The 26,192-nt window shown below is 41.1% G+C and overlaps 1 protein-coding gene and 1 pseudogene across 1 annotated transcript; both read left to right on the top strand.

The window, feature by feature from the left end:
• Positions 1-2,090, top strand: part of LOC143122140 (uncharacterized) — a 78,794-nt pseudogene extending 76,704 nt beyond the window's left edge.
• A 2,102-nt stretch (positions 2,091-4,192) lies between these two features.
• LOC143100002 (uncharacterized) lies at positions 4,193-15,649 on the top strand. Its single transcript, XM_076263277.1, has 5 exons — positions 4,193-4,758; positions 4,843-5,255; positions 12,870-13,694; positions 13,726-13,862; positions 15,623-15,649. The coding sequence occupies exons 1-5, from the start codon at positions 4,193-4,195 to the stop codon at positions 15,647-15,649; spliced, it is 1,968 nt and encodes a 655-aa protein (XP_076119392.1).
• Positions 15,650-26,192: the final 10,543 nt, after the last annotated feature.

The following is a 26,192-nucleotide window of genomic DNA, read 5'->3' as shown; positions in this document are numbered from 1 at the left end:
TCATTTCACACCTCCACCTACCCTCGTTTGTGGAGTGTCTGCAAGTGCATCTGTGGCCAATCCCATTGGATGCTCTATCATTCTAATTTACATCATAAAGGTTCCTGTCACTGATTGGTTAGATTGACCCAATGGGTCAGAGAGAAAAAGCATTATATAGACACCAGAGTGGAGTCAGATTTCTGAACTCTCGTGTTTAGAGGTGGGCAAGAGGATGCTCTTTACACTTGTTTGATTATTCAATTGATAGTTGACTGGATTTCTCTCATATCACAGAACTTGAGTCTGAAATGTCAGGATTTACTGAACCAACACTGGTGCCCATGCCAGTGAAGAAGATAAAAGAAGAAGAGTTTGATGATTTCCTTCAAGAGTACCTGTTTGCCGTTCAGAAAGAAAAAGAAAACCCTGGACTGGATCATGACTGCAAGTCTGAAACATTCCTATCAACCACCTTAAACTGGGAAGACAAAAAGTCTCCATTGATTAAAATAAAACAGGAAGAAGACTGTAATCTCAGAGAAATTATTCAGAAAGATGAGATGAGACATGAAGAGGTTAAGGCACATCTTTGTACTGAGTGTGGAAAAGCCTTTTCTAAGATGAATCTTCTAAAGTCACACCTGAGGATCCACACAGGAGAAAAGCCATATGAGTGCACTGACTGTGGAAAGGCCTTTAGTCAATCTTTTTCTATGCAGGCACACCAGAGGATCCATACAGGAGAAAAGCCATATCAGTGCACCGACTGTGGAAAGGCCTTTGGTGATGCGTCAACCCTCCTGAAACACCGGAGGATCCACACAGGAGAAAAGCCATATGAGTGCACTGACTGTGGAAAGGCCTTTAGTCAATCTTTTTCTATGCAGGCACACCAGAGGATCCATACAGGAGAAAAGCCATATCAGTGCACTGACTGTGGAAAGGCCTTTGGTGATGCGTCAACCCTCCTGAAACACCGGAGGATCCACACAGGAGAAAAGCCACATCAGTGCTCTGACTGTGGACAGGCCTTTAGTCGAAAGGCTCATCTTAAGACACACCAGAGAATCCACACAGGAGAAAAGCCGTATCAGTGCATTAACTGTGGGAAGAGTTTCAAGACCAAAGCAGAAGTCAACACCCATCAGCGTACGCATACAGGAGAAAAGCCGTATCAGTGCTCTTACTGTGGAAAGGCCTTTAGTCACATTTCTTCTCTCAAGGTACACCAGAGGATCCACACAGGAGAAAAGCCACATCAGTGCTCTGACTGTGGACAGGCCTTTAGTCGAAAGGCTCATCTTAAGACACACCAGAGGATCCACACAGGAGAAAAGCCGTATCAGTGCACTAACTGTGGGAAGAGTTTCAAGACCAAAGCAGAAGTCAACACCCATCAGCGTACGCATACAGGAGAAAAGCCGTATCAGTGCTCTTACTGTGGAAAGGCCTTTAGTCGAAAATCTAATCTTAAGGCACACCAGAGGATCCACACAGGAGAAAATCCGTATCAGTGCTCTGAGTGTGGAAAGGCCTTTGGTGATACATCAACCCTCCTGAAACACCAGAGGATCCACACAGGAGAAAAGCCTTATCAGTGTACTGACTGTGGAAAGGCCTTTAGTCAATCTTTTTCTATGCAGGTACACCAGAGGATCCATACAGGAGAAAAGCCATATCAGTGCACTGACTGTGGAAAGGCCTTTAGTCACATTTCTTCTCTCAAGGTACACCAGAGGATCCACACAGGAGAAAAGCCACATCAGTGCTCTGACTGTGGACAGGCCTTTAGTCGAAAGGCTCATCTTAAGACACACCAGAGGATCCACTCAGGAGAAAAGCCGTATCAGTGCACTAACTGTGGGAAGAGTTTCAAGACCAAAGCAGAAGTCAACACCCATCAGCGTACGCATACAGGAGAAAAGCCGTATCAGTGCTCTTACTTTAGGCCTTTAAAAGGCCTTTGAAAGGCCTTTAGTCGAAAATCTAATCTTAAGGCACACCAGAGGATCCACACAGGAGAAAATCCGTATCAGTGCTCTGACTGTGGAAAGGCCTTTGGTGATACGTCAACCCTCCTGAAACACCAGAGGATCCACACAGAATAGTTTTCAGATCAACACCCATAATTGCATGCATACAGGAGAAAAGCCACATCAGTGCTCTGACTGTGGAATGGCCTTCAGTTAAAGGCATCATCTAATGAGACACCAGAAGATCCACACAAGAGTAAAGCCGATTAGTGTACTACATGTGGTAAGAGTTTCAGTCGAAACTCAATTCTGAAGACCCATCAGAGAAAACACACTAGAGGTAAATATCAACAAAACTGATTAGACTGAAATGGTATTTTAATAATATTGAAGTCAAGATTTACCGAAACATGTGCACACAAAATGGTGAAACTGCATAAGTCTTTTGGTGTTTTCGGTTTGGGAAGTCTTTGAATCAACAGTTTAATCTACTTCCACATGGTAAGTGTGATAGAATTCAAAATTTCACATTTACCCTGAAATTGTATCCAACACTGAGATACTCATTGTTTGATCCTTAATAAAACAAAATGGCTGATATGACACCTCATGAGATCAGACATACTGTATAAAACTACAACTAAAAGTTGTGATGCAAAAACTCTTATAATAACAATTACTATGAGAGATGCTTTGTGATTATGGAAATGTTATTCTATCATTGTAAATAAGTGTGTAGAATATGTACAAATCAACTCTGCATGACTATGCCGATGACAAGGTATCTCATAATGGCTGATTGAACAAATTCATGTTTATTTTTTACATGGAATGGAATGTTCTTTAAAAAACAAAATAATAAACAAAACTCAGAATTATTTGGAATAAATGTCTTAACTTCTGATGCAAATGATTAAGTCTTTGGGAAGTTGCAACAAAAATAAAGGTTATAAACATCATTTTCTTTCTACATGTGGCTTCCACTTGCTATAGACATTTCATCAGTCGTACACACACACACACACACACACACACACAAACATAAACACGTACACGCAGACATGCACACAATTCAAGAATTTCTCAGAATTATGAACAGGCAAGATGGGGGTGGGGTTGTATAAAATGTATTTTACATATGAAATCTATGAACTGATCATGTTTTGGTACGTCTTGTCTAGCAGATACCAGTGAGAATTGAGTGTGCATACAGTAAGGCAATTCAGTGAGACAGTTAGAATCGTAGGCCTATATGCCTTTCACCTTTTGTTTTTTTTCAACCTCCTCTGGGGCAATTTCACATCTCCTCCCTACCCCCACTCAACCTCCTCTGGGGCAATTTCACACCCCCTCCCTACCCCCACTCAACCTCCTCTGGGGCAAGTTAAGTCTTGACTGTGTCCACATGCGGACCATCAAATGTGTAAACAGTGCTCATTCACATGGAAGTTTCTCCCATAATTCAATTCTACTTGCACTCCAAAAGGTTGGTGGATTTTGAGCCCAGGAATCTAATTAGCCTTCTTCCAGCAGCCGACATTGTGTAAACCAAAACAAGGCTACAGGGTACACTGACTAGCATTAGTGTGTTATCGCCACCTACTGGCAAATGCATAGAACACAACATTCTTATGGTTTGTGTACTTGTTGCTCATTTTAGCCTGAATAAGACAAATTATATCACAACCGTGTCAAGCTACCAAGGTCTTTCTTGACATCTATCCAAACTTTAAAAAGACCTTGGCCAATTAGAGGGTTCAGCATCAACTCAAACCAAGCATGTGTTTCTTTTATTTTCAGATTAGTTTACTTAGGTTCAATTAGGTTCAAGACCCAATGTGGCCCTTGAGCCAAAAAGTGTGTCCACCTCTGCTCTCAACATACACACCTACAAAAATAGGTATGGAAGCTTTCTTGCTTAATTACCCACAACCCCCTCCTTCTCCCCCACCTTTCATTTCACACCTCCACCTACCCTCGTTTGTGGAGTGTCTGCAAGTGCATCTGTGGCCAATCCCATTAGATGCTCTATCATTCTAATTTACATCAAGGTTCCTGTCACTGATTGGTTAGATTGACCCAATGGGTCAGAGAGAAAAAGCATTATGACACCAGAGTGGAGTCAGATTTCTGAACTCTCGTGTTTAGAGGTGGCAAGAGGATGCTCTTTACACTTGTTTGATTATTCAATTGATAGTTGACTGGATTTCTCTCATATCACAGACCTGGAGTCTGAAATGTCAGGATTTACTGAACCAACACTGGTGCCCATGCCAGTGAAGAAGATAAAAGAAGAAGAGTTTGATGATTTCCTTCAAGAATACCTGTTTGCAGTTCAGAAAGAAAAAGAAAACCCTGGACTGGATCATGACTGCAAGTCTGAAACATTCCCATCAACAGCCTTAAACTGTGAAGACAAAAAGTCTCCATTGATTAAAATAAACCAGGAGGAAGACTGTAATCCCGGAGAAATTATTCAGAAAGATGAGATGAGACATGCTGAGGTGAAGGCACATCTTTGTACTGAGTGTGGAAAAGCCTTTTCTAAGATGAATCTTCTAAAGTCACACCTGAGGATCCACACCGGAGAAAAGCCTTATCAGTGTTCTGACTGTGGAAAGGCCTTTAGTCAAAGTTCCAATCTAATGAAACACCAGAAGGTCCACACAGGAGAAAAGCATTATCAGTGCACTGACTGTGGAAAGGCCTTCAGTCAAACTTCTTCTCTCAATTACCACCAGAGGATCCACACAGGAGAAAAGCCACATCAGTGCACTGACTGTGGAAAGGCCTTTAGTCAAAAGTCTCATCTAAAGGAACACCAGAGGATCCACACAGGAGTAAATCCATATCAGTGTACTACATGTGGGAAGAGTTTCAAGACTAGTTCTCAGGTCAACACCCATCAGCGCACACATACAGGAGAAAAGCCGTATCAGTGTTCTGACTGTGGAAAGGCCTTTGGTCAAAGGTCTCATCTTATGCAACACCAGAGGATCCACACAGGAGTAAAGCTGTATCAGTGCACTGACTGTGGAAAGGCCTTTAGTCAAATATCTAATCTCAAGGTACACCAGAGGATCCACACAGGAGAAAAGCCGTATCAGTGCACTAACTGTGGGAAGAGTTTCAAGACCAAAGCAGAAGTCAACACCCATCAGCGTATGCATACAGGAGAAAAGCCGTATCAGTGCTCTTACTGTGGAAAGGCCTTTAGTCGAATATCTAACCTTAAGGCACACCAGAGGATCCACACAGGAGAAAAGCTGTATCAGTGCTCTGACTGTGGAAAGGCCTTTGGTGATACGTCAACCCTCCTGAAACACCAGAGGATCCACACAGAATAGTTTTCATATCAACACCCATAACACACATTGCACACATACAGGAGAAAAGCCACATCAGTGCTCTGACTGTGGAATGGCCTTCAGTTAAAGGCATCATCTAATGCGACACCAGAAGATCCACACAAGAGTAAAGCCGATTAGTGTACTACATGTGGTAAGAGTTTCAGTCGAAACTCAACTCTTAAAACCCTTCAGAGAAAACACTCTAGAGGTAAATATTAACAAAACTGATTTGACTGAAATGGTATTTTAATAATATTGAAGTCAAGATTTACCAAAACATGTATGTGCAAACAAAATGGTGAAACTACATACAGCGGGGAAAATAAGTATTGAACACGTCAACATTTCTTTCAGCAAGTACACTTCCAATGAGGCTACTTGCATGAAATTTTCACCAGACACTAGTATTAACTCAGATAATCCCCCCATATAAAAAAATCCAAACATTAAAGTCCATAGGTAGAGTTATGTGTAATAAAGTGGAATGACACAGGAAAAAAGTATTGAACACGCCTGCTGAAATTTCTTAAATACTTTGTGGAAAAGCCTTTATTCGTAATGACAGCTTCAAGGCATTTCCTGTATGACGAAACTAACCAGTTACAGTATTCTGGTGTGATTTTGGCCCATTCTTTTCAACGGATAGGCATTTAATATTAAAGATTCCAGGGGTCCCTCTTGTGAATCCTGATCTTTAGTTTACTTCCAAAACTGTTCAATTGGATTGTTGTCAGGGCCTTGATTTCCTTTCTCTGAAACCAATTGAGAGTTTCCTTTGCTGAATGGTTTAGATCATTGTCCTGCTGGAAGCTCTAGCCATGTCTCATCCTCATCATCCTGGTGGATGGTCAAGATTCTCCCGGAACAAAATGACTCCATTCATCATTCCTTCAACTGTATGAAGTCTGCTAGTACCATGAGATGAAAAACAGCCCATACCATGATGCCAGCACCTCCAAACCTCACTGTTGGTAGGGTATTTTTAGGGTGATGCACAGTGTCATTTCTCCTCCAAATATGGTGTGTAGTATGACATCCAAAAAGTTCAATTTTGCTCTCGCCTGACCAGAATACATTCTCTCAGTATTCCATAGGATTGTCCAAATGTTGTGTAGCAAACTTTCAACGAGCTTTGACATGTTTTTCTTCAGCAAAAGAGTCATGCGGGATGAGCGTGCATAGAGGCCATGGCAGTGGAGTGCATTACCTATTATTTTTTCTGTAACAACTGCACCAAGTCTATTTGGAGCTTTCTCCGAGTGGTCCTTGGCTCTTGGGCTACTCTTCTGACTATCCTTCTGACTTCCTGGTCAGAAATCTTGCAAGGAGATCCTGTGCATGACCAGTGATGATGCAGTGATGTTCCTTCCACTTGCAGATAATGGTTCCAATACTGCTTGCTGGATGCTTCGGAAGTTTTGATGTGCATCTGTAACTAGTTCCATTGATATGTTTTGCAACAATAAGGTTGCAAAAGTCTTGGGAGAGCTCTTTGCTTTTACCCATTATGAAATGCTTCTTGTTTGACACCTTGGTAACAAAAAACCTTTTTATAGCCCACCAGTATGTATTAACCCAGCTTATATCAATTTGCACAGATAGGAGGGATAATTTCTCTAACTACTTATAGATTCCAGTTTGTTCCTTGCCATTTCTTGCCTTTGTGTACTGCTTTTTCTTAGCGTGTTCAATACTTTTTCCCTGTGCCATTCCACTTTTTTACTCATAACTCTACTTTTAGACATTAATGTTTGGATTTTTATATATGTGTGGATTACCTAAGTTAATACTAATGTCCGGTGAAAATTTCATGCGAATAGCCTCACTGGAAGTATACTTACTGAAAAAAATATTGACGTGTTCAATACTTATTTTCCCCGCTGTAAATCTTTTGGTGTTTTTGGTTTGGGAAGTCTTTGAATCAACTGTTTAATCTACTTCCACATGGGAAGTGTCATAGAATTCAACATTTCACATTTACCCTAAAACTGTATCCAACACTGAGATACTCATTGTTTGATCCTAAATAAAACAAAATGGCTGATATGAAACCTCATGAGATCAGACATACTGTATAAAACTACAACTAAAAGTTGTGATGCAAAAACTCTTATAACTATTACTATGAGAGATGCTTTGAGATTTTGGAAAAGCTATTCTATCATTCTAAGTTTGTAGAATATGTACAAATCCACTCTGCATGACTATGCCAATGACAAGGTATCTTATAATCGCTGATACAAAATCTTATAATGGCTTGAACAAATTCATGTTTATTTTTTACATGGAATGGAATGTTTTTTAAAAAACAAAATAATAAACAAATCTCAGAATTATTTGGAATAAATGTCTTACATTCTAATGCAAATGATTAAGTCTTTGGGAAGTTGCAACAAAAATAAAGGTCATAAACATAATTTTCTTTTTACATGTGGCTTCCACTTGCTATAGACATTTCATCAGTCTTACACACACACACACACAAACATAAACACGTACATGCACACATACACATTCAAGAATTTCTCAGAATTATGAACAGGCAAGATGGGGGTGGGGTTGTATAAAATGTATTTTACATGTGAAATCTATGAACTAACCATGTTTTGGTATGTGTTGTCTAGCAGATACCAGTGAGAATTGAGTGTGCATACAGTAATGCAATTCAGTGAGACAGTTAGAATCATATATGCCTTTTGTTTAAATCCAGCAGCCAGACCAGCAGATACCCTGACTCTGCTGAATTACTGAAGCTAAGCAGGCTTAGTTAGTACTTGGATAAGAAACCTCCATGGAAGAGTAGGTTCCTGCTGGAAGTGGTGTTGGTGGCTGGCCAGTAGGTGGCACTCTTTCCTGTGTCCAAAAGCCACCAAACAAATATCAATCCCAATGTCCTAATGTAGTGACAGGGACACTGTACTGCAGGAGATGTTTTCCTTTGCATGAATGTTAAGTTGAGTTCCTGACTCACCATGGTTGCTAACAATCCCATGGCACTTATTGCAAAGAGTAGGTGGTCCCCTGATTTGCTTTATTTATGTACACATACATAAAGACACACACACACATGCACACATACACACACACACACAAAGACACGTACACACACACACTACACATGCACCCACACATACAAACACACTTACACACACACACACACACACACACACACACACACACACACACACAAAAAACACACACAAAACACATATACACAAAACAACCACACACTCAATTACAAACACACAAAAAAGGAACAAAGTAGGAATTGAACACAATTTGACAAGCGTGACTTATTTTTGTGGAAAAAATGTGCTGGACTGGGCAGCGGTCATATTTTGTACCGCTCTGCGGTACATCTAGTTATAATTTGGATCGATGACCATTCCCATCTCATGCCCCAACATTCTAATTTGGATCGATGACCATTCCCATCTCATGCCCCATCATTCTAATTTGGATCCATGACCATTCCCATCTCATGCCCCAACATTCTAATTTGGATCCATGACCATTCCCATCTCATGCCCCAACATTCTAATTTGGATCCATGACCATTCCCATCTCATGCCCCATCATTCTAATTTGGATCCATGACCATTCCCATCTCATGCCCCATCATTCTAATTTGGATCCATGACCATTCCCATCTCATGCCCCATCATTCTAATTTGGATCCATGACCATTCCCATCTCTTGCCCCAACATTCTAATTTGCTTAATTTACTTGTTGCTCATTTTAGCCTGAATCAGACAAATTATATCACAACCGTGTCAAGCTACTAAGGTCTTTCTTGACCAGTGGCGTAACTATAGTAGGTGCAGCAAGTGCAATCGCAACAGGGCCCGTGACCTACCGGGGCCCGTTGCTACCCCCGCTCAGCCGACTTTTTTTTTTAGAACTTCACCATTAAGAATCAAACTATCAAATAAAAAACGGCTAAATCAAATTACCATCTTTCTTTGTCGTCATACTGTTTCGCCAGAGTATCTTTCTTTCTACTGAGATGCAGCAAGGATTTCTGGGTAGGCGATTTGTGTGGGTAAGTGATTTGTTGTGATTTTTGGAACGGATGGTGGCTGCACATTTCAGTCATCATTCCGACCAAAATGCCCTTCAAACACAAGAGCGGCTGCAAGAAGCGGCAGGAGTGTAAAGTGCAAGGGTAAAGGGTGGGAAAACTCACGAAATTAGACCAATTTGGATTTTTAACCAAGAGTGACCGTGAGGACAGGACACCTAGCAGCAGCAGCAGTACCTGTAAACAGTCATGTAACAGGTAGGGAGCCAGAACATTAAATAGGGAACATCGTTGACGATTTTGCACAACGAAAGGCTCGTAAGATGGCCTTCTAATGGCCTAATTCAAGCCTAATTCACGCATATTGGGGATTGTATGCATATGAATGATTTTATTTGGTTTCTGCATGGTTAAATAAGTTAGGCTACATTAAGTTTTGTTTCTGCGCAGTGCAAGTTTATAAGCAAGCAATATACGCTTGCAGTTTCAGCAGGGTTGATGAAGCGCATTGAGTGTTCCCATAATTCCATGCGAGTTGATGTTAATGCAGTAATATTAGATTACCCTGGCCTGCAGGCTGTTAAAGGAACACGCCACCCAATGTCAGTAGTAATATATGTTCTTACCTTAACTTTCACGAGTTGAGTCATACCTCTCCCGTGTCGGTACGTGCACTCCAACGCTCTGGTGCGCGGCTGGACTGTGTTAGCATGTTGCTATGCTAGCGGGCTTTGACGGTAACTAAGCGTAGAAGTAATCAGAAACATCCACGTTTTCCCGACTTAAATACAGTTGCACTAGTAGTTGATAGAAATTCTACGGCCACGCAACATGAAACGTGGCGATTTTCCAAGCGAATAAACCGGAGAACTACAATGTGTGGCGCAATAGCACTTGGGAGTACTTCGACCTAGCGTAGTAGTATTGTTAACACCTAATTGTAGATCCTATCCACCACAGAGTTTAGAATCCATGCTAGATCGACCCTCAGCCTCTCCCTCCCCTCTGAGCGAGAGAGAGGCACACACACTAGAGATGCGCTGATGGGCTATTATTTCAACCATAGCTGCATAGCAAAACTTATCATCCATCAGCACCAAAGTTTTTTGACCAATTTTCGAAACCACACCCGCCCACCATCCGCTGGTTGTTTTAATGTAGGCTATATGGGTGATGCAGCGCTGCTGACGTGAGGCTAGAAAGCCCTTGCCTGTTCTAGAAAGACTGATCCAATGCAGCAAATATATTAAAAGGCTAAAGTCGTACATTGGCTATGTTGTAGCCTATCCCCAGAATATCAGCAGCAACTCAGTCTCTGTCTCGCAAAACAGTCTCCAAATAAAACGCACATCGGCCTGTTGCCTATTCTGCCAGCTTGTGACAATATATCGTCCAAAATGCTTGATTGCATTGCATTCTCCACATTTTTAGCTAAATTTTCATGTACCACATCAGCATTTTTGTTCAGTGAATCTTTTGTAAATTGCTTTACAATTACCGTCGGGCCTATAGGCCTATTGCCTGGCTTGCCTCAGCTTCAGTCACGTCCTTTTACAATTTTATCATTGTAATAAAAAACGCAATTTCCATCGCCCGATGTCATTTCTGAGTATCACTCTCTGTCTCTCTTTATTCCCTGAATGGTAGGCTACAATTATATGTTTTATATATAGGCTAATATCGAAACAAAATAACCCAGGCAGTCTCATCTAAGATATAACACAGGTTGAAGTCAACGTCAAGCTGGTTCTATTTAGGGAGGTGAATGTGTGTAAACATCTGTAGATGACTCAGAAATGACATCGGAAGACAAGGAGTATTTGGCAAGAGGCAAGCCGAAGGCTGCTGACAAGGGCCCGACGCTATTGTAAAGCAATTTACAAAAGATTCACTGAACAAAAATGCTGATGTGGTACATGAAAATTTAGCTAAAAATGTGGAGAATGCAATGCAATCAAGCATTTTGGACGATATATTGTCACAAGCTGGCAGAATAGGCAACAGGCCGATGTGCGTTTTATTTGGAGACTGTTTTGCGAGACAGAGACTGAGTTTGCTGCTGATATTCTGGGGATAGGCTACAATAGCCAATGTACGACTTTAGCCTTTTAATATATTTGCTGCATTAGATCAGTCTTTCTAGAACAGGCAAGGGCTTTCTAGCCTCACGTCAGCAGCGCTGCATCACCCATAGCCTACATTAAAACAACCAGCGGATGGTGGGCGGGTGTGGTTTCGAAAATTGGTCAAAAAACTTTGGTGCTGATAGATGGCTGACGGATGATAAGTTTTACTATGCAGTTATGGTTGAAATAATAGCCCATCAGCGCATTTCTAGTGTGTGTGCCTCTCTCGCTCAGAGGGGAGGGAGAGGCTGAGGGTCGATCCAGCATGGATTCTAAACTCTGTGGTGGATAGGATCTACAATTAGGTGTTAACAATACTACTACGCTAGGTCGAAGTACTCCCAAGTGCTATTGCGCCACACATTGTAGTTCTCCGGTTTATTTGCTTGGAAAATCGCCACGTTTCATGTTGCGTGGCCGTAGCATTTCTATCAACTACTAGTGCAACTGTATTTAAGTCGGGAAAACGTGGATGTTTCTGATTACTTCTATGCTTAGTTACCGTCAAAGCCCGCTAGCATAGCAACATGCTAACACAGTACAGCCGCGCACCAGAGCGTTGGAGTGCACGTACCGACACGGGAGAGGTATGACTCAACTCGTGAAAGTTAAGGTAAGAACATATATTACTACTGACATTGGGTGGCGTGTTCCTTTAATAAAATTATTTTTAACGTTTTCACATGTAATGGATCCTATGTAGTCGTGTGTTTTTTTATTTGAAATTGTGATCTGTAACTACTAAACTACTTCGGTGCCTTAGGTCCTTTTACATAAACAATTGAAGTCACCCGTAATGTGTATTGCATGTATCAGAGGTAATTGATCCTGGGCCAGCATGTGTCGTGATGGGGCCCTCAGAGCGCTCTCGCACCTGGGCCTTCCTTTGGTACGTGTCGCCAATGTTCTTGACATCTATCTAAACTTTAAAAAGACCTTGGCCAATTAGAGGGTTCAGCATCAACCCAAGCCAAGAATTTGTTTCTTTTATTTTCAGCTTAGTTTACTTAGGTTCAAGACCCAATATGGCCCTTGAGCCAAAACGTTTGTCCACGTCTGCTCTCAACATACACACCTACAGAAATAGGTATGGAAGCTTTCTTTCTTAATTACCCATAACCCCCTCCTTCTCCCCCACCTTTCATTTCACACCTCCACCTACCCTCCTTTGTGGAGTGTCTGCAAGTGCATCTGTGGCCGATCCCATTGGATGCCCTGTCATTCTAATTTACATCATAAAGGATCCTGTCACTGATTGGTTAGATGACCCAATGGGTCAGAGAGAAAAAGCATTATATAAACATCAGAGTGGAGTCAGATGTCTGAACTCTCGTGTTTAGAGGTGGGCAAGAGGATGCTCTTTACACTTGTTTGATTGTTCAATTGATAGTTGACTGGATTTTTCCCACATCACAGAATTTGAGTCTGAAATGTCAGGATTTACTGAACCAACACTGGTGCCCATGCCAGTGAAGAAGATAAAAGAAGAAGAGTTTGATGATTTCCTTCAAGAATACCTGTTTGCAGTTCAGAAAGAAAAAGAAAACCCTGGACTGGATCATGACTGCAAGTCTGAAACATTCCTATCAACAACCTTAAACTGCGAAGACAAAAAGTCTCCATTGATTAAAATAAACCAGGAGGAAGACTGTAATCTCAGAGAAATTATTCAGAAAGATGAGATGAGACACGCTGAGGTTAAGGCACATCTTTGTACTGAGTGTGGAAAAGCCTTTTCTAAGATGAATCTTCTAAAGTCACACCTGAGGATCCACACAGGAGAAAAGCTGCATCAGTGCTCTGACTGTGGAAAGGCCTTTGGTTATGCGTCAACCCTCCTGAAACACCAGAGGATCCACACAGGAGAAAAGCCTTATCAGTGTACTGACTGTGGAAAAGCCTTTAGTCAAACTTCTTCTCTCAAGGTACACCAGAGGATCCACACAGGAGAAAAGCCACATCAGTGCTCTGACTGTGGACAGGCCTTTAGTCAAAAAGCTCATCTAAAGGAACACCAGAAGATCCACACAGGAGAAAAGCCGTATCAGTGCACTAACTGTGGGAAGAGTTTCAAGACCAAAGTAGAAGTCAACACCCATCAGCGCACACATACAGGAGAAAAGCCGAATCAGTGCTCTGACTGTGGAAAGGCCTTTAGTCAAATATCTACTCTTAAGGCACACCAGAAGATCCACACAGGAGAAAAGCCGTATCAGTGCTCTGACTGTGGAAAGGCCTTTGGTGATACGTCAACCCTCCTGAAACACCAGAGGATCCACACAGAATAGTTTTCAGATCAACACCCATAATTGCACGCATACAGGAGAAAAGCCCTGTCAGTGCTCTGACTGCGGACAGGCCTTCACTCAAAGGCATCATCTAATGGGACACCAGAAGATCCACACAAGAGTAAAGCTGATTAATATACTACATGTTTCAGTCGAAACTCAATTCTGAAGACCCATCAGAGAAAACACACTAGAGGTAAATATCAACAAAACTGATTAGACTGAAATGGTATTTTAATAATATTGAAGTCAAGATTTACCGAAACATGTATGTGCACACAAAATGGTGAAACTGCATTTTACAAACTACTAACTTTACCATTTAGTTCGCAATCGCTCTCACTGTAAAAGGTATAAATGTCCTTCCTGAATGCCTTTTTTACACGATTACTATGTGAGAGTTCAAAGTTGTGTGATATCTTGCTTTATGTTTGTGATATCATTATATTTGCAGTCATTTTTTTTTAATTATGCACATGTGCAGAGTCACTAATGACCTCCTCATATCATCTGATGATGGCTCTCCCTTCCTCCTCATCTTCCTGGAGCTTTTTGTTGCATTTGATAATGTCGACCGGTGTTGGGCAAGTAACGAAAAATTAGTAATTAGTTACAGTTACTAGTTACTTCTTTCAAAAGTAATTGAATTACCTTACCAATTACTGTATATCAAAAGTAATTAGTTACTAGAGAAAGTAACTTTTGAGTTACTTTTAAAATGTCAATATGAACAGCGAACAGTCACACACACAATAAACCTAATTGTTAGACCTATTTATTGTAGTTTGTAATGGGCCTTCAAATCAATAGCCTTGTACATGGGTTTCTGAAACGTTTTGAACCCCAAAATATTCTACAATGCATGAAGGCCCCCCTGACCTCTTTTTGCGCCACCCTCACCATCTAAGTGGTTTGATAGATATGTACACTGCCTACTACTAGCCTTCTAGAAGTAGTAGTAGCAGTAGTAATGCATGGTGGTGCACTGACACTGAATTCTGCAATATAGTAATAATTATTATTATTATTATTGCAATCCTTCTGTAGGCTACATGGAATGAGTTCAATGGGATGCAATGTGAAACACTGTTAAATAGCCTATATTTTTAAAGCGGTTATTAGCATTTTATGCACCATCAGTTTGGGAAGTGACTGACTGACCGAAATAAATGTAATAATGCAAATCCAAAGGTTTGGGGATGTTGTTGCACACTATGCAGAAGGTAGCGGTGCTCAACCTGTTGTTACTCTTCAGCTAGATAAGGTGTTCCATAGAGAAATTGTATGTTCCGTTGCAGATAAATGAATCCATAACATCGTGGATGTCAATTCCGATGTAAACATACCGCAAATAACTCAAGTCGCTCTTTGTGGAGGTTTCTTTATTTGGTAAGTGAAATCCGCATTTTCCTCTCGAGTTAAACGCTTGCCTATGCCAAGGCTATTTATGTAGGCCTATTGGTGTTGTGTTGTAGCCTAGCAATCTAGATGCACCCAAGCGGCAGCAAATGTAATTTGCAGCCAGGGTAGTGTAGCAACTCTCCGTTGGCTTGCAAGCTGGAAAATGAAAATTCTATCAGGCCAGTCACATTGTGTATAGAGTCAGCGACGGTTCTGCGTGAATTTCCTGCTACTAAACAAAGAAGATGGGTGCTGCTGCTGGCGAACAGCGGTCTTTGAATCGCGACTCGAGTTAAGCTTTTTTTAAATTGGCCAACGTTTGATCAACTAGCCAACTAGCTCCGCTGGTGGAAAAATGAGTGGGACTGAGTTGTAGTGCAGTGGAAATTTAGAGACAACCGTTTATCCCGCCCCTTGAATTGAGCAGTGCCAATGGTAAGTTCCCAGACCCTTCTTCTTGATGTTGGTCTGGTTTGTCAGGCTAGTTGTGTTGTGGCTATGCTGTAAGAATGTGAAATTGATACAACAAGGCTTTTGCGCAATAGGTGAAAAAAAGCAATGTGAGGAGGCTGCTATTAACTATAAGTATGTATAAGTATAAAAGTATGAGTATATATACTCTTTTGATCCCGTGAGGGAAATTTGGTCTCTGCATTTATTCCAATCCGTAAATTAGTGAAACACACTCACAGCACACAGTGAACACACAGTGAGGTGAAGCACACACTAATCCCGACGCAGTGAGCTGCCTACTACAGCGGCGCTCGGGGAGCAGTGAGGGGTTAGGTTAGCCCCCCCCCCCCCGTAACAGTGTTGTTTGGACAGTAGGCTGCCTAAAAAAAGGCTGCCGGTCATACATTTTCATCGGGTGGGAGCAGTCTACAGAGGTTTGAATGTGCTAGGGGTGGGTCATTCAAATTTCACGAAACATGAGAAAGCCTACTTGTGATTGTGAACATTGCAAAATCTACACTTAAGCATCCACGTCCTGCGCAAATGTCTGTGAGGTGCTGTGAAATGGCTGCAATACATTGCATGTTTTGGCAACAGGTCACAGAGTATGTCTGTAGATTATAGCCTTTATGCCTCAAGACTCATATTATTCAGATGGTCACCCCCCTCCTCAAAAGAATTAGCGAAAACCAGCCTCGTTTCTACTTCCAGGTCTATCTAGTTCAAACCTAGGTAGCGTAGCCTACTGTCCAGACTGTTATAATTTCATTTATTTTTCTTTATTGCATTTTGCATTCCACGGTGGTAGCGTAGTGATTAAGGAGCTGGGCTAGCGTGCAGTAGCCTGAAAAGTTGTCGGTTCAATTCCCGGCTTCCACCGTTGTGTCCACTTAACCCCAAGTTGCTCCGGGGACAATGCAATCCCTTGTAATATAGTTGACATATGTAAGTCACTTTGGTCAAAAAGTGTCTGCTAAATGTAATGTGTGTAAGCACTGTTAGTGTCATCTACATTATCCATTCATTAAGTCAACATTGTCTTTGTGATTCCTGGAATATGTCAAAATACGACATCATTTTCACCTAGCAAGAGACTATAGGACTTCAAAAAGTCATATGACTTGTTTTTCATTTTCTATTTCAATTCTAAAATAGAATAATGAATGAACATAAAAGTACGCAGACCCTTTATTCCAGTCAATCCTGAATTTATTTTATTGGTTTTGCTTATAATGATCTTTTCCACTTTCAAACATTCATATAACTTTTTTATGTAAACAATTAATAGAAACAGCCATCATCATCATCAATAACAATAACAGTGATAGAACCAGGCTCAGTTATTAGCAAAGCAACTCTCAAGTTCAGAGGTTTTTTTTTCATATGATGTTTGTAGTCTTGTAGTTTTATCCAGAATGTCTGATTTCATGAAGTATTTCTCTTGCATTTTCTGATTTGGCCTTTGGATTCATTCAGTTTGTTGTTTACAAACATGATTTACAATCATGTGAATGTGATCACTGTTCAGATCAGTAACACTTCTGATATGGAAGTAGATTAAACAGTTGATTTAAAGTCTTCCCAAACTAGAAACAGCAATATTCACAGCATTTTCACCTGTTTGCATTCATGCACTAACATATGTTTTGGTAAACCTTGACTTTCCATTTCATAAAAAATACAATTTCAGTAAATTCAGTATTGTTAATATTTGATTCTAGTGTGTACTTTCTGATGGACCTTAAGAGTTAAGCTCTGGCCCCAGCCCTGGCACCTGCACCATATGCCAGCGACCCGGGTTCGATTCCCGCCCCGTGGTCCTTTCCGGATCCCACCCCGACTCTCTCTCCCACTTGTTTCCTGTCATTCTCCACTATCCTGTCAATTAAAGGCATAAAAAGCCCAAAAAATATACTTTTAAAAAAAAAAGAGTTAAGCTCTGACTGGAAATATTCCCATTTATGACATGCTGATACTCTGGTGTTTCACCGGACTGGACACTTGAGAAAAGGCCTTTCCACAGTCAGTACAATGATGTGTTGTTTCTCCTGTTTGAGTCCCCTGGTGTTCCTGGAGACTAGATACTTTTCCACAGTCAAAACACGGATACAGCCTTCTTCTCATTTATGAACCCTTCTGGTGTTTCATTAAAGAATACCTTTGACCAAAGGCCTTTCAACAGTCAGAATACTGATACGTCTCTTCTCCTGTATGTGTGCGCTGAAGCATTGACCTGTCTGATAGGTTTTTAGGGTGAAAATAGGGTGTTGACCTGCCTGTTTTTTTCTCCTGTGTGGATCTTCTGATGTGCCTGGAGATTAGATAATTGACTAAAGGCCTTTCCACAGTCAGAGCACTGATACGGCTTTTCTCCTGTGTGGATCCTCTGGTGTTCCTGGAAACTAGATAATTGACTAAAGGCCTTTCCACAGTCAGTGCACTGATGCGGCTTTTCTCCTGTGTGGATCTTCTGATGTGCCTGGAGATTAGATAATCGAGTAAAGGCCTTTCCACAGTCAGTGCACTGATGCGGCTTTTCTCCTGTGTGGATCCTCTGGTGTTCCTGGAAACTAGATAATCGAGTAAAGGCCTTTCCACAGTCAGAGCACTGATGCGGCTTTTCTCCTGTGTGGATCCTCTGGTGTTCCTGGAAACTAGATAATCGAGTAAAGGCCTTTCCACAGTCAGAGCACTGATGCGGCTTTTCTCCTGTATGTGTGCGCTGATGGAAGGTTACATCTGACCTAATTCTGAAACTCTTCCCACATGTAGTACACTGATACAGCTTTACTCCTGTGTGGATCTTATGGTGTTCTCGGAGGGTTGTTTTATGACTAAAGGCACTTCCGCATGTAGTACACTGATACGACTTCTCTCCTGTGTGGATGTTATGGTGGTCCTGGAAGGATGATTTATATCTAAAGGCCTTTCCACAGTCAGAGCACTGATGCAGCTTTTCTCCTGTATGGATCCTCTGGTGTGCCTGGAGATGAGACATCTGGCTAAAGACCTTTCCACAGTCAGAGCACTGATACGGCTTTTCTCCTGTGTGGATCCTCTGGTGTGCCTTAAGATTAGATATTCCACTAAAGGCCTTTCCACAGTCAGAGCACTGATACGGCTTTTCTCCTGTATGTGTGCGCTGATGGGCGTTGACCACTGCCTTAGTCTTGAAACTCTTCCCACATGTAGTACACTGATACGGCTTTTCTCCTGTGTGGATCCTCTGGTGTTCCTTGAGATGATACATTCGACTAAAGGTCTTTCCACAGTCAGAACACTGATACGGCTTTTCTCCTGTGTGGATCCTCAGGTGTGACTTCAGAAGATTCATTTTAGAAAAGGCTTTTCCACACTCAGTGCAATGATGTGCCTTTACCTTGGCATGTCTCATCTCATCTTTGTTTATTTGGGGATGATTTATATTTATAGAAGAAAGGTGGGGGGAAATTATATACCAATTATTTATATTATTGAAATTTTGTTAGTGTGTTTCTATCAAGATTTACACAATACAAACAACAAATTAGCAACTTATAAGAGTCTTTCTGAATAACTTTTCTGAATTCAGAGTCTTCATCCTGGATTATTTCCATCAGTGGAGACAGTTGTTCTTCGCAGTTAAAGGTTGTTGATATGTTTGTTTCAGTCTTGCGGTCATGATCTAGCCTGGCGAGCCAGACCCACATTAACATGTAGGGTCTGGACACTCACCGTTCGCAGTGCTCAGTCCGAGGGGCGGGATAATCAGTTGTCTTTCAAATTCCCTCTGCACGCAATAGGACAGCGGCAGCGCTATGAGTCCCATTCATTTCCCACCAGCGGAGCTAGTTGGCTAGTTCAAACGTTTGCCAACTTAATAAAAGCTTAACTCGTGTCACACTGTTCGCCAACAGCAACATCCATCTTATTTGTTTTCAAGTAGCAGGGAATTCAAGCCAAACCGTTGCAACTCTGCCATCAATCATTATGTTAAGCCCACCTAATGACTCTATACACGATTTCATTGGCCCGTCCAAGTTTCGGTTTCTGGAGCTCACAAGCCAACGGAGAGTTGCTAGACTAGCATGAAAATAAATCCCAGCGAACGGTCGAACTCGTACAAATGTGTTATTAACCCCCAGGTTCATTTTGCGCCGGAATTGTCCTTTAAGAAGTGGCCACTTCATTCACCGTGATTACCGTGATTCACACAGTAGCTTTATTAAATTAATCTGTCACCATACGCCTATGCCTACGTTTGCAAAGAAAACATTTTAATTTGATTCACATGAAACGTTACATTTCATGTACATGTTGACAATGAGTAGGCTAGTTTTGGTTGTTGGTGGTGTTATTGCATCCCTTAGTTATGCCTACAATGCAAGTTCCCTCGCGATTGGAAGCTCCTGTAGACAATAGTAGACACATTTCAAAACATCGCGTTAGGAGTCCTTGCCACTTCTTTTAAGCTGTCACAGACGTAGGTGCTACTTTTAGGGCTAAAGTGCTTCGTGAATTACTGTTAGTAAAAAAAATAGCAGTCCTAAAGTTACACGTGACGAAGTTACGAGTGCAAGCATCTCATATCAAATGACCATGGCATTACCTAAACAACATAAATCCCAATTAGCAACATACATCTCCTCCCTGTAGCTAGCCACACAAGAAATTAATGATACTAAATCTCTGCTTAGCATGCTTCTCCGCTTAGCATTCTAATAACAGAAGGGGCACATTTAAGTTGACCACTACAACATGACTCATTATGTCTGTAACGTTAACTGTATAAAACACTTACTTTCATAAAGGACGCACACCATCCAGCACATGGAAACCGATATTTTAGGTTCTTGGCCACAAACTCAAAACGTGTCTCTCTGAAGCCCTGTTCTAGAATCTTTGCTCTGAAGGCTGTGTTGCTAGGCGACATCAAATAAACTAAATGATAGTCTTTCAGTATTAAATGTGTACGTGTGATTCCGAATGGATGTGTGTGGTTTGCAATTAGAATAAACAAAAAATAACATTTCCAATAACAGAAGTTTTTGTAACAGAGATAGCTGTTTATTGTCCCTAGGTTTACAGAAACACTTATTCATATTAATACGTAGCCTATGGAGTGCTGCCGACCACTGTTCATTACATGGCCCAGAATGCCTTGCGTGTCTTTACAACAAAACAACATAGTAAAACCTAAATGCCCGTAAACATATGTATTTGCATACTTGTAACATTTTTAATAATACTCTCCCATCATGATATGTAACAATAATGAAAAATGTAATTTGAATACCGTCAATGTGAAAACAACTCTATTATGTAAGCTATATATAGCTACTGTTCTCCTTGCTATTTCAGTTCGTAAGTCCATACTATCCCATGGCAGAGCAAGGATTTCATGATTGGGCAAGGTTGCCTGGAGAGATTGTGGCTACCCAGAGACATTGTGCATACATGGAAGGCATTGTGTGGGTGGTTTGCCAAATGATGGAAACTTTTGGAATATTTCTTTTTTTTTAGCTTATGCACCCTCACACTGGAGTCCACAGTTCATATACAAAATTTGGTATCGATATGTGACAGTGTTCCTGAGATATGGACGACTTCCTGTTTCGGAGCTTCGCCACCGATTTCGTTTGGCTGTGACAGGCAAACGCTTTCGAAAATCAAAAATCCTTCCGCTAACATTTGTGAGGCTTGGTCCAAGGATAATGTACGTCAAGTTTCGTGGCGTTCTGACCAAATTTGTGACCTGTGAAAATGTAGTTTCGCTTTCTGTTCAATCCAATATGGCGGACGAACGGCACGCCCAGCTGACGTCATCTTCGCGACCAACTTACACCGGTACTGACCGGACGTTTTAAAGTTGGAACGGTGTCTCTGTCTCAAAGGGCCTAGGCGCTAGGGCTGACAAAAAATTAGGGAGACGGGAAAAATAATAAAACTTAAGAAGAACAATAAGTGTGCTGCTTTGCAAGCACACTTAATGATAGAGCATCCAATGGGATTGGCCACAAATGCACATGCAGACACTCCACAAAGAGGGTAGGTGGAGGTGTGAAATGAAAGGTGGGGGGAGAAGGAGGGGGTTGTGGGTAATTAAGAAAGAAAGCTTCCATACCTATTCCATATAAGTGTGTATGTTGAGAGCAGGGGTGGACAACATTGGGTCTTGAACCTAACTAAACTAAACTGAAACTAAAAGAAACAAATGTTTGGTTTGAGTTGATCCTGAACCCTCTAATTGGCCAAGGCCTTTTTAAAGTTTGGATAGATGACAACTTGCAGGCACTCCACAAAGGAGGGTAGAGGTGTGAAATACAAATTTGCTGGAGTAGGAGGGGATGGAGTAACGGACAAAAAGAAAAGTTCAATATTTTCTTACAAAGTAATAAGCAGGTGCAAACAAGTTTGTTAAATAAAACCAGAGACTTTCTAATGAGGAGACACAGCACTCAAAAAATCCTCCATAGAAATGCATGGGTTTTTTTTTGTAACGGCAATTGTCTACGCATATCCCATCCCTTCTTTGGCAAAACGTCATGTGATTACATTGAGCCAATCATATGGTGTGATGTGAATACATTGAGCCAATCATATGGTGTGTTGTGAAGACATCGTGCCAATCATGTGTTGTGAACTCGCTGCTGGAGCAAGATTGGTGTCGTGAAGCCTTGCGCACGCGCATTTCTGCCGAATAGGATGCATGATGAGTGCCCAAAAAGCGTTGCGATATGGCCGCCGAGCGGAGGGACTTGCCTAAAAGGACTTTGATAAAACATCCACATGCCTACCTTTGAACATGTGATCTCTGAAGCCTGACTTGACTCAGTATTTATATAACGCTTTTTCTCTCTTACCCACAGGATCATCCGACCATCATCAGTGACAGGTTCCTCTTTGATGCAAATTATAATGCATTTTCTCTCTGACCCATTGAAATCATCTAACCCAGGGGTCGGCAACCTTTTTTGCCTGGAGAGCCACTTTTACCAAATTTATTATTTTTTTAATTTCAGAAGAGCCACATAAAGACGGTTACAAGAAAAAGTTTGGATATTTAACATAGGCTACAGTTATACTTCATTCAACAGAGGATTTTTAAATAGCCTACATTTTCTACTAGTTTTAATGTGCAAGTAACTTGAAATGTTTAGGCTTCCCATAGGCTAAACACCACCGCCTATTTTTCCAGTGTCTTTTGGTAGGCCTATGCAAAGCAACATATTAGTTAACAACACAACACTTAATTTTCGTTGACATGTCATTGGCGAAATTGAACATTAGGCCTACCAGAGATTAGATTTGGTGATGGCCTTGGAGTCTGGCTGGCTCATATTCAGTGAGGTGAAGTTTCATGCAAGAATTGAGGCTGTCACCATTAGGCGCAACTCCACGCAAAACGTTGATATCCATAACGCCAACTAAATACCATGCCATTGTGTTGGTGTTATGGATGTGACAGTTTTGCGCGGAATTGCCCTTAAACATGAGCGCAGGTTTGTCTTTATATTTTTCATATGTGAGAAAGATTTCTTACATGCAAGTGGAACCGAACAGGGTTAACACAGCAATACTAACTCGTTGCAGTGTGCGATATATAACGGGCAGTTCATTTCGCGTTTTCAGAATCAGTCTTCGGATGGAAACTTTCCCATTTCAGCCTTGTGTTCGCGCTCGCAAGCTGTGGTCGCTGACGTTTCCTTTTTGACATAATTCCTTATCTAGCCTACAGCAAGCGCACACATCAACAATAACAATTAAAGTGTTCTTGTTGACTGAAATGAAGGGAAATCGGTGATTTTGTTTGATGCCATGCCAACGAAGCGCGAATGTAACAATATTGTGCAGCTACGGTTACGGAGTTAAGTGAGGTGGAAAGTTATATAGGCTAAATTACTTAGATATTACAATATTACATTTTGAAAATGAACGAACTAAAATAAAATACATTTTAATTCAATACTCATTAATTAATTTCAAAAGCTGAGCCGCATCAGAAGGATCAAAGAGCCGCATGCAGCTCCGGAGCCGCGGGTTGCCGACCCCTGATCTAACCAATCAGTGACAGGTTCCTCTTTGATGCAAATTATAATGCGTTTTCTCTCTGACCCATTGAAATCATCTAACCAATCAGTGACAGGTTCCTCTTTGATGTAAATTAGAATGATAGGGCATGAAATGGGCAGACACCTGCCGACACTCCACAAAGGAGAGAGGAGAGGTGGGGGTGGAGAGGAGGTGTGAAATTAAACATGGGGGAGTAGGAGGGGATTGTGGGTAATGAACAAAGAAAGCTCCAATATTTACTTTTGTAAATGTGTAAGTTTAGATCATCACGGTGCCGACCTGTAAACATATGAGTGCAGAAAAATAAAACCATCCGACGATGTTGATATAATGCCTCCTCTGTCTTACCTGTTACATTGCTGGTTTCAAATAAAAAGTCAATGTCATGACCTAAATGAAACCAGACTGGCAAGGAATTATGGGAAGGAATTGCACGTGAATAAGCACTGTTTACATTCAGTGGTGCTCATGTGGACATGCCGATGGCTCAACTTGCTGTGTTAAAGTAAGTGAGAATGGGAGCAGGCTTCACTCAATGCGTTTACTGCTAAACTTTTAGAGTGAGGATAGGAGTTTCACTCAATGTGTATACTGGTAAACGTTTGTTTTATTGCTGTTTATTTCTTGTGTATGTATGTGTCTTTATATTGGGAGATTTTAGCTGTGTGGGCATAATGGTATAGACCTTCACCCCTCTACAATGGTTTAGCCAACATACTGGTTGGGGTAATAGACCTCTCCAGAATAAATCCCGCCTCCGTAACTTCCGTATCCATCCAACCGTCGGTTGCCAAATGTCTATGGGAAATAACATGGCGTTTTGAAAGATCGTACCTGTCAAACTCTGTAGGTGACAAAGTAGAAAAAGCTGGTGGGCAGATTGGCCTACACACTTCTGCCATCTAGTTTCCACTGGATTTTTTGATTGTCGGTGCCGTTTAAGTAGTATAGTCTATAGTACTCACCTTTAACTGCCACACATGTAATTTTATCACCCAAACACTTTCTCTATCAATTGAATGTATACAGGTGGATGTATAATGTCCTTGTCTTCATGTATTTCTGTTTTGTTTTGTTTGTCTGTTGTGTTTTGCTTACTCTGTTAATGCATATGTCACCATTATGTGTTTAATTTTAGTGTGTGAGTGCTGTATGACTGCTGTCTATCTATATGTTTTGTCCTATGTCACCTGCCTAGGGACTGCAGATGAAAAGTAGTTATTTTTACTAATTCTGGCATATTTACATGGTGTTTTTTACAAAATGTTCATTAATAGGCATGGTCCCTATCAAATAAACCAATAAATAAATAAATACACTACTGCAAATATACATTTATTTACAACAAGGTAGAACTACAATAATAATTTAAGGAATCCAAGAGTCTTTGCCAGATTGAACAGGTACTAAGTTAGTGTGAGAGCTCCAAGACAGCTCCTACAGCGAGACACTGTAACAGGCAACCCTTAACCCTTGAAGGCCTATTCACACCAAGAATGATAACGATAATTATAACCATAACGATAAAAGCGTTCACACTGAACAGCGATAAACAAAGTCTCTCCTTGTGTTAATGAATGTGACGGTTAAAATTCGATGGGTTCTGATTGGCTATTAGCTTTTTATCGTTCTGAAAATCGCTCTGAAAGTGATCCCCCACGATATCTTTCTTCATGTCGTCATTTATATTAACGAGAATGATATTTATTTATAGTTATTGTTATCGTTCTTGGTGTGAATGGGCCTTAAAAGGTGCCATGTGTAAGAATTGAGGTAAAAATATCCAAAAAATGAGCTACACGCATCAAAAGAATTAGAGGAAATAAGGGCGATGATGTCATTAAAAAAATGACAAGGTATAGTGCTGCAGAGATATCAACCTGAATTAGCATGCTAAATTACTAGCCACAGCCCGACAGGTGTCATAATACCAGTTTCAGCCATGGGAGGCGGTATGCGGGCAACATAACCGCCAGCCAAACTGCAATACACGTTTCTCGGTTGTTACTCTAGGGTAGACCAACTCACTTTCTGGAGGTATACTGCCCCCATCTTTTATGGAATGTGGAGTATGAATTGATTTTTTTAGCGGACATTACACATGGCACCTTTAAAGGACCAGTATGTAGGAAATAATGGAAAATAAATTGTAACCATTCCAAAAATGATCACCATATGTTAGAGAGTAAGGAAACACGATGAATTGAAGTAATGGCTTATTTGACAACATTACTATAACCCGTAAAACCCCATAAAACACATGAAACAAAATGAGTTACGGGGTGGAATCTCTTGGAATTTTCGTTTATGTTTTGAACGATTAATTCTAGAATAGCATATTAATAATGGGCTAGCGTGTCCTCATATTTGTGTTGCCAAATTAGCAAAGGCCAACTGTCAACTTGCCGTCAGTTGTAGTAATGAACGCCTACGAGAGGCAAGCAAATTTCCAAAATTAAAACAAGAAACAAAGTGGACATTGAAGGAGCTTCCTGAGATGTCTTTGTCAAACGAAAAATATAAAGTCTGACGCAGAGCTGGCCAT

This window comes from Alosa pseudoharengus, unplaced genomic scaffold, assembly GCF_046254945.1.
Source record: "Alosa pseudoharengus isolate Yale_2024_CS ecotype anadromous, Long Island Sound unplaced genomic scaffold, YU_APseudo_1.1 YU_APseudo_1.1_scf_1, whole genome shotgun sequence".
NCBI lineage: Eukaryota > Metazoa > Chordata > Actinopteri > Clupeiformes > Clupeidae > Alosa > Alosa pseudoharengus.
This window is presented reverse-complemented; position numbering and strand designations above follow the sequence as displayed.

What these genes read in the sequence shown, in the direction of transcription:
- LOC143100002 (XM_076263277.1), top strand. Translation starts at nt 4,193, where the DNA reads ATGTCAGGATTTACTGAACCAACACTGGTGCCCATGCCAGTGAAGAAG. An exon ending in GGAAAGGCCTTTAGTCAAAA is followed by an intron (nt 4,759 to 4,842) that starts GTCTCATCTAAA and finishes TTTCAAGACTAG; the next exon opens with TTCTCAGGTCAACACCCATC. An exon ending in TGACTGTGGAAAGGCCTTTG is followed by an intron (nt 13,695 to 13,725) that starts GTGATACGTCAA and finishes GAAACACCAGAG; the next exon opens with GATCCACACAGAATAGTTTT.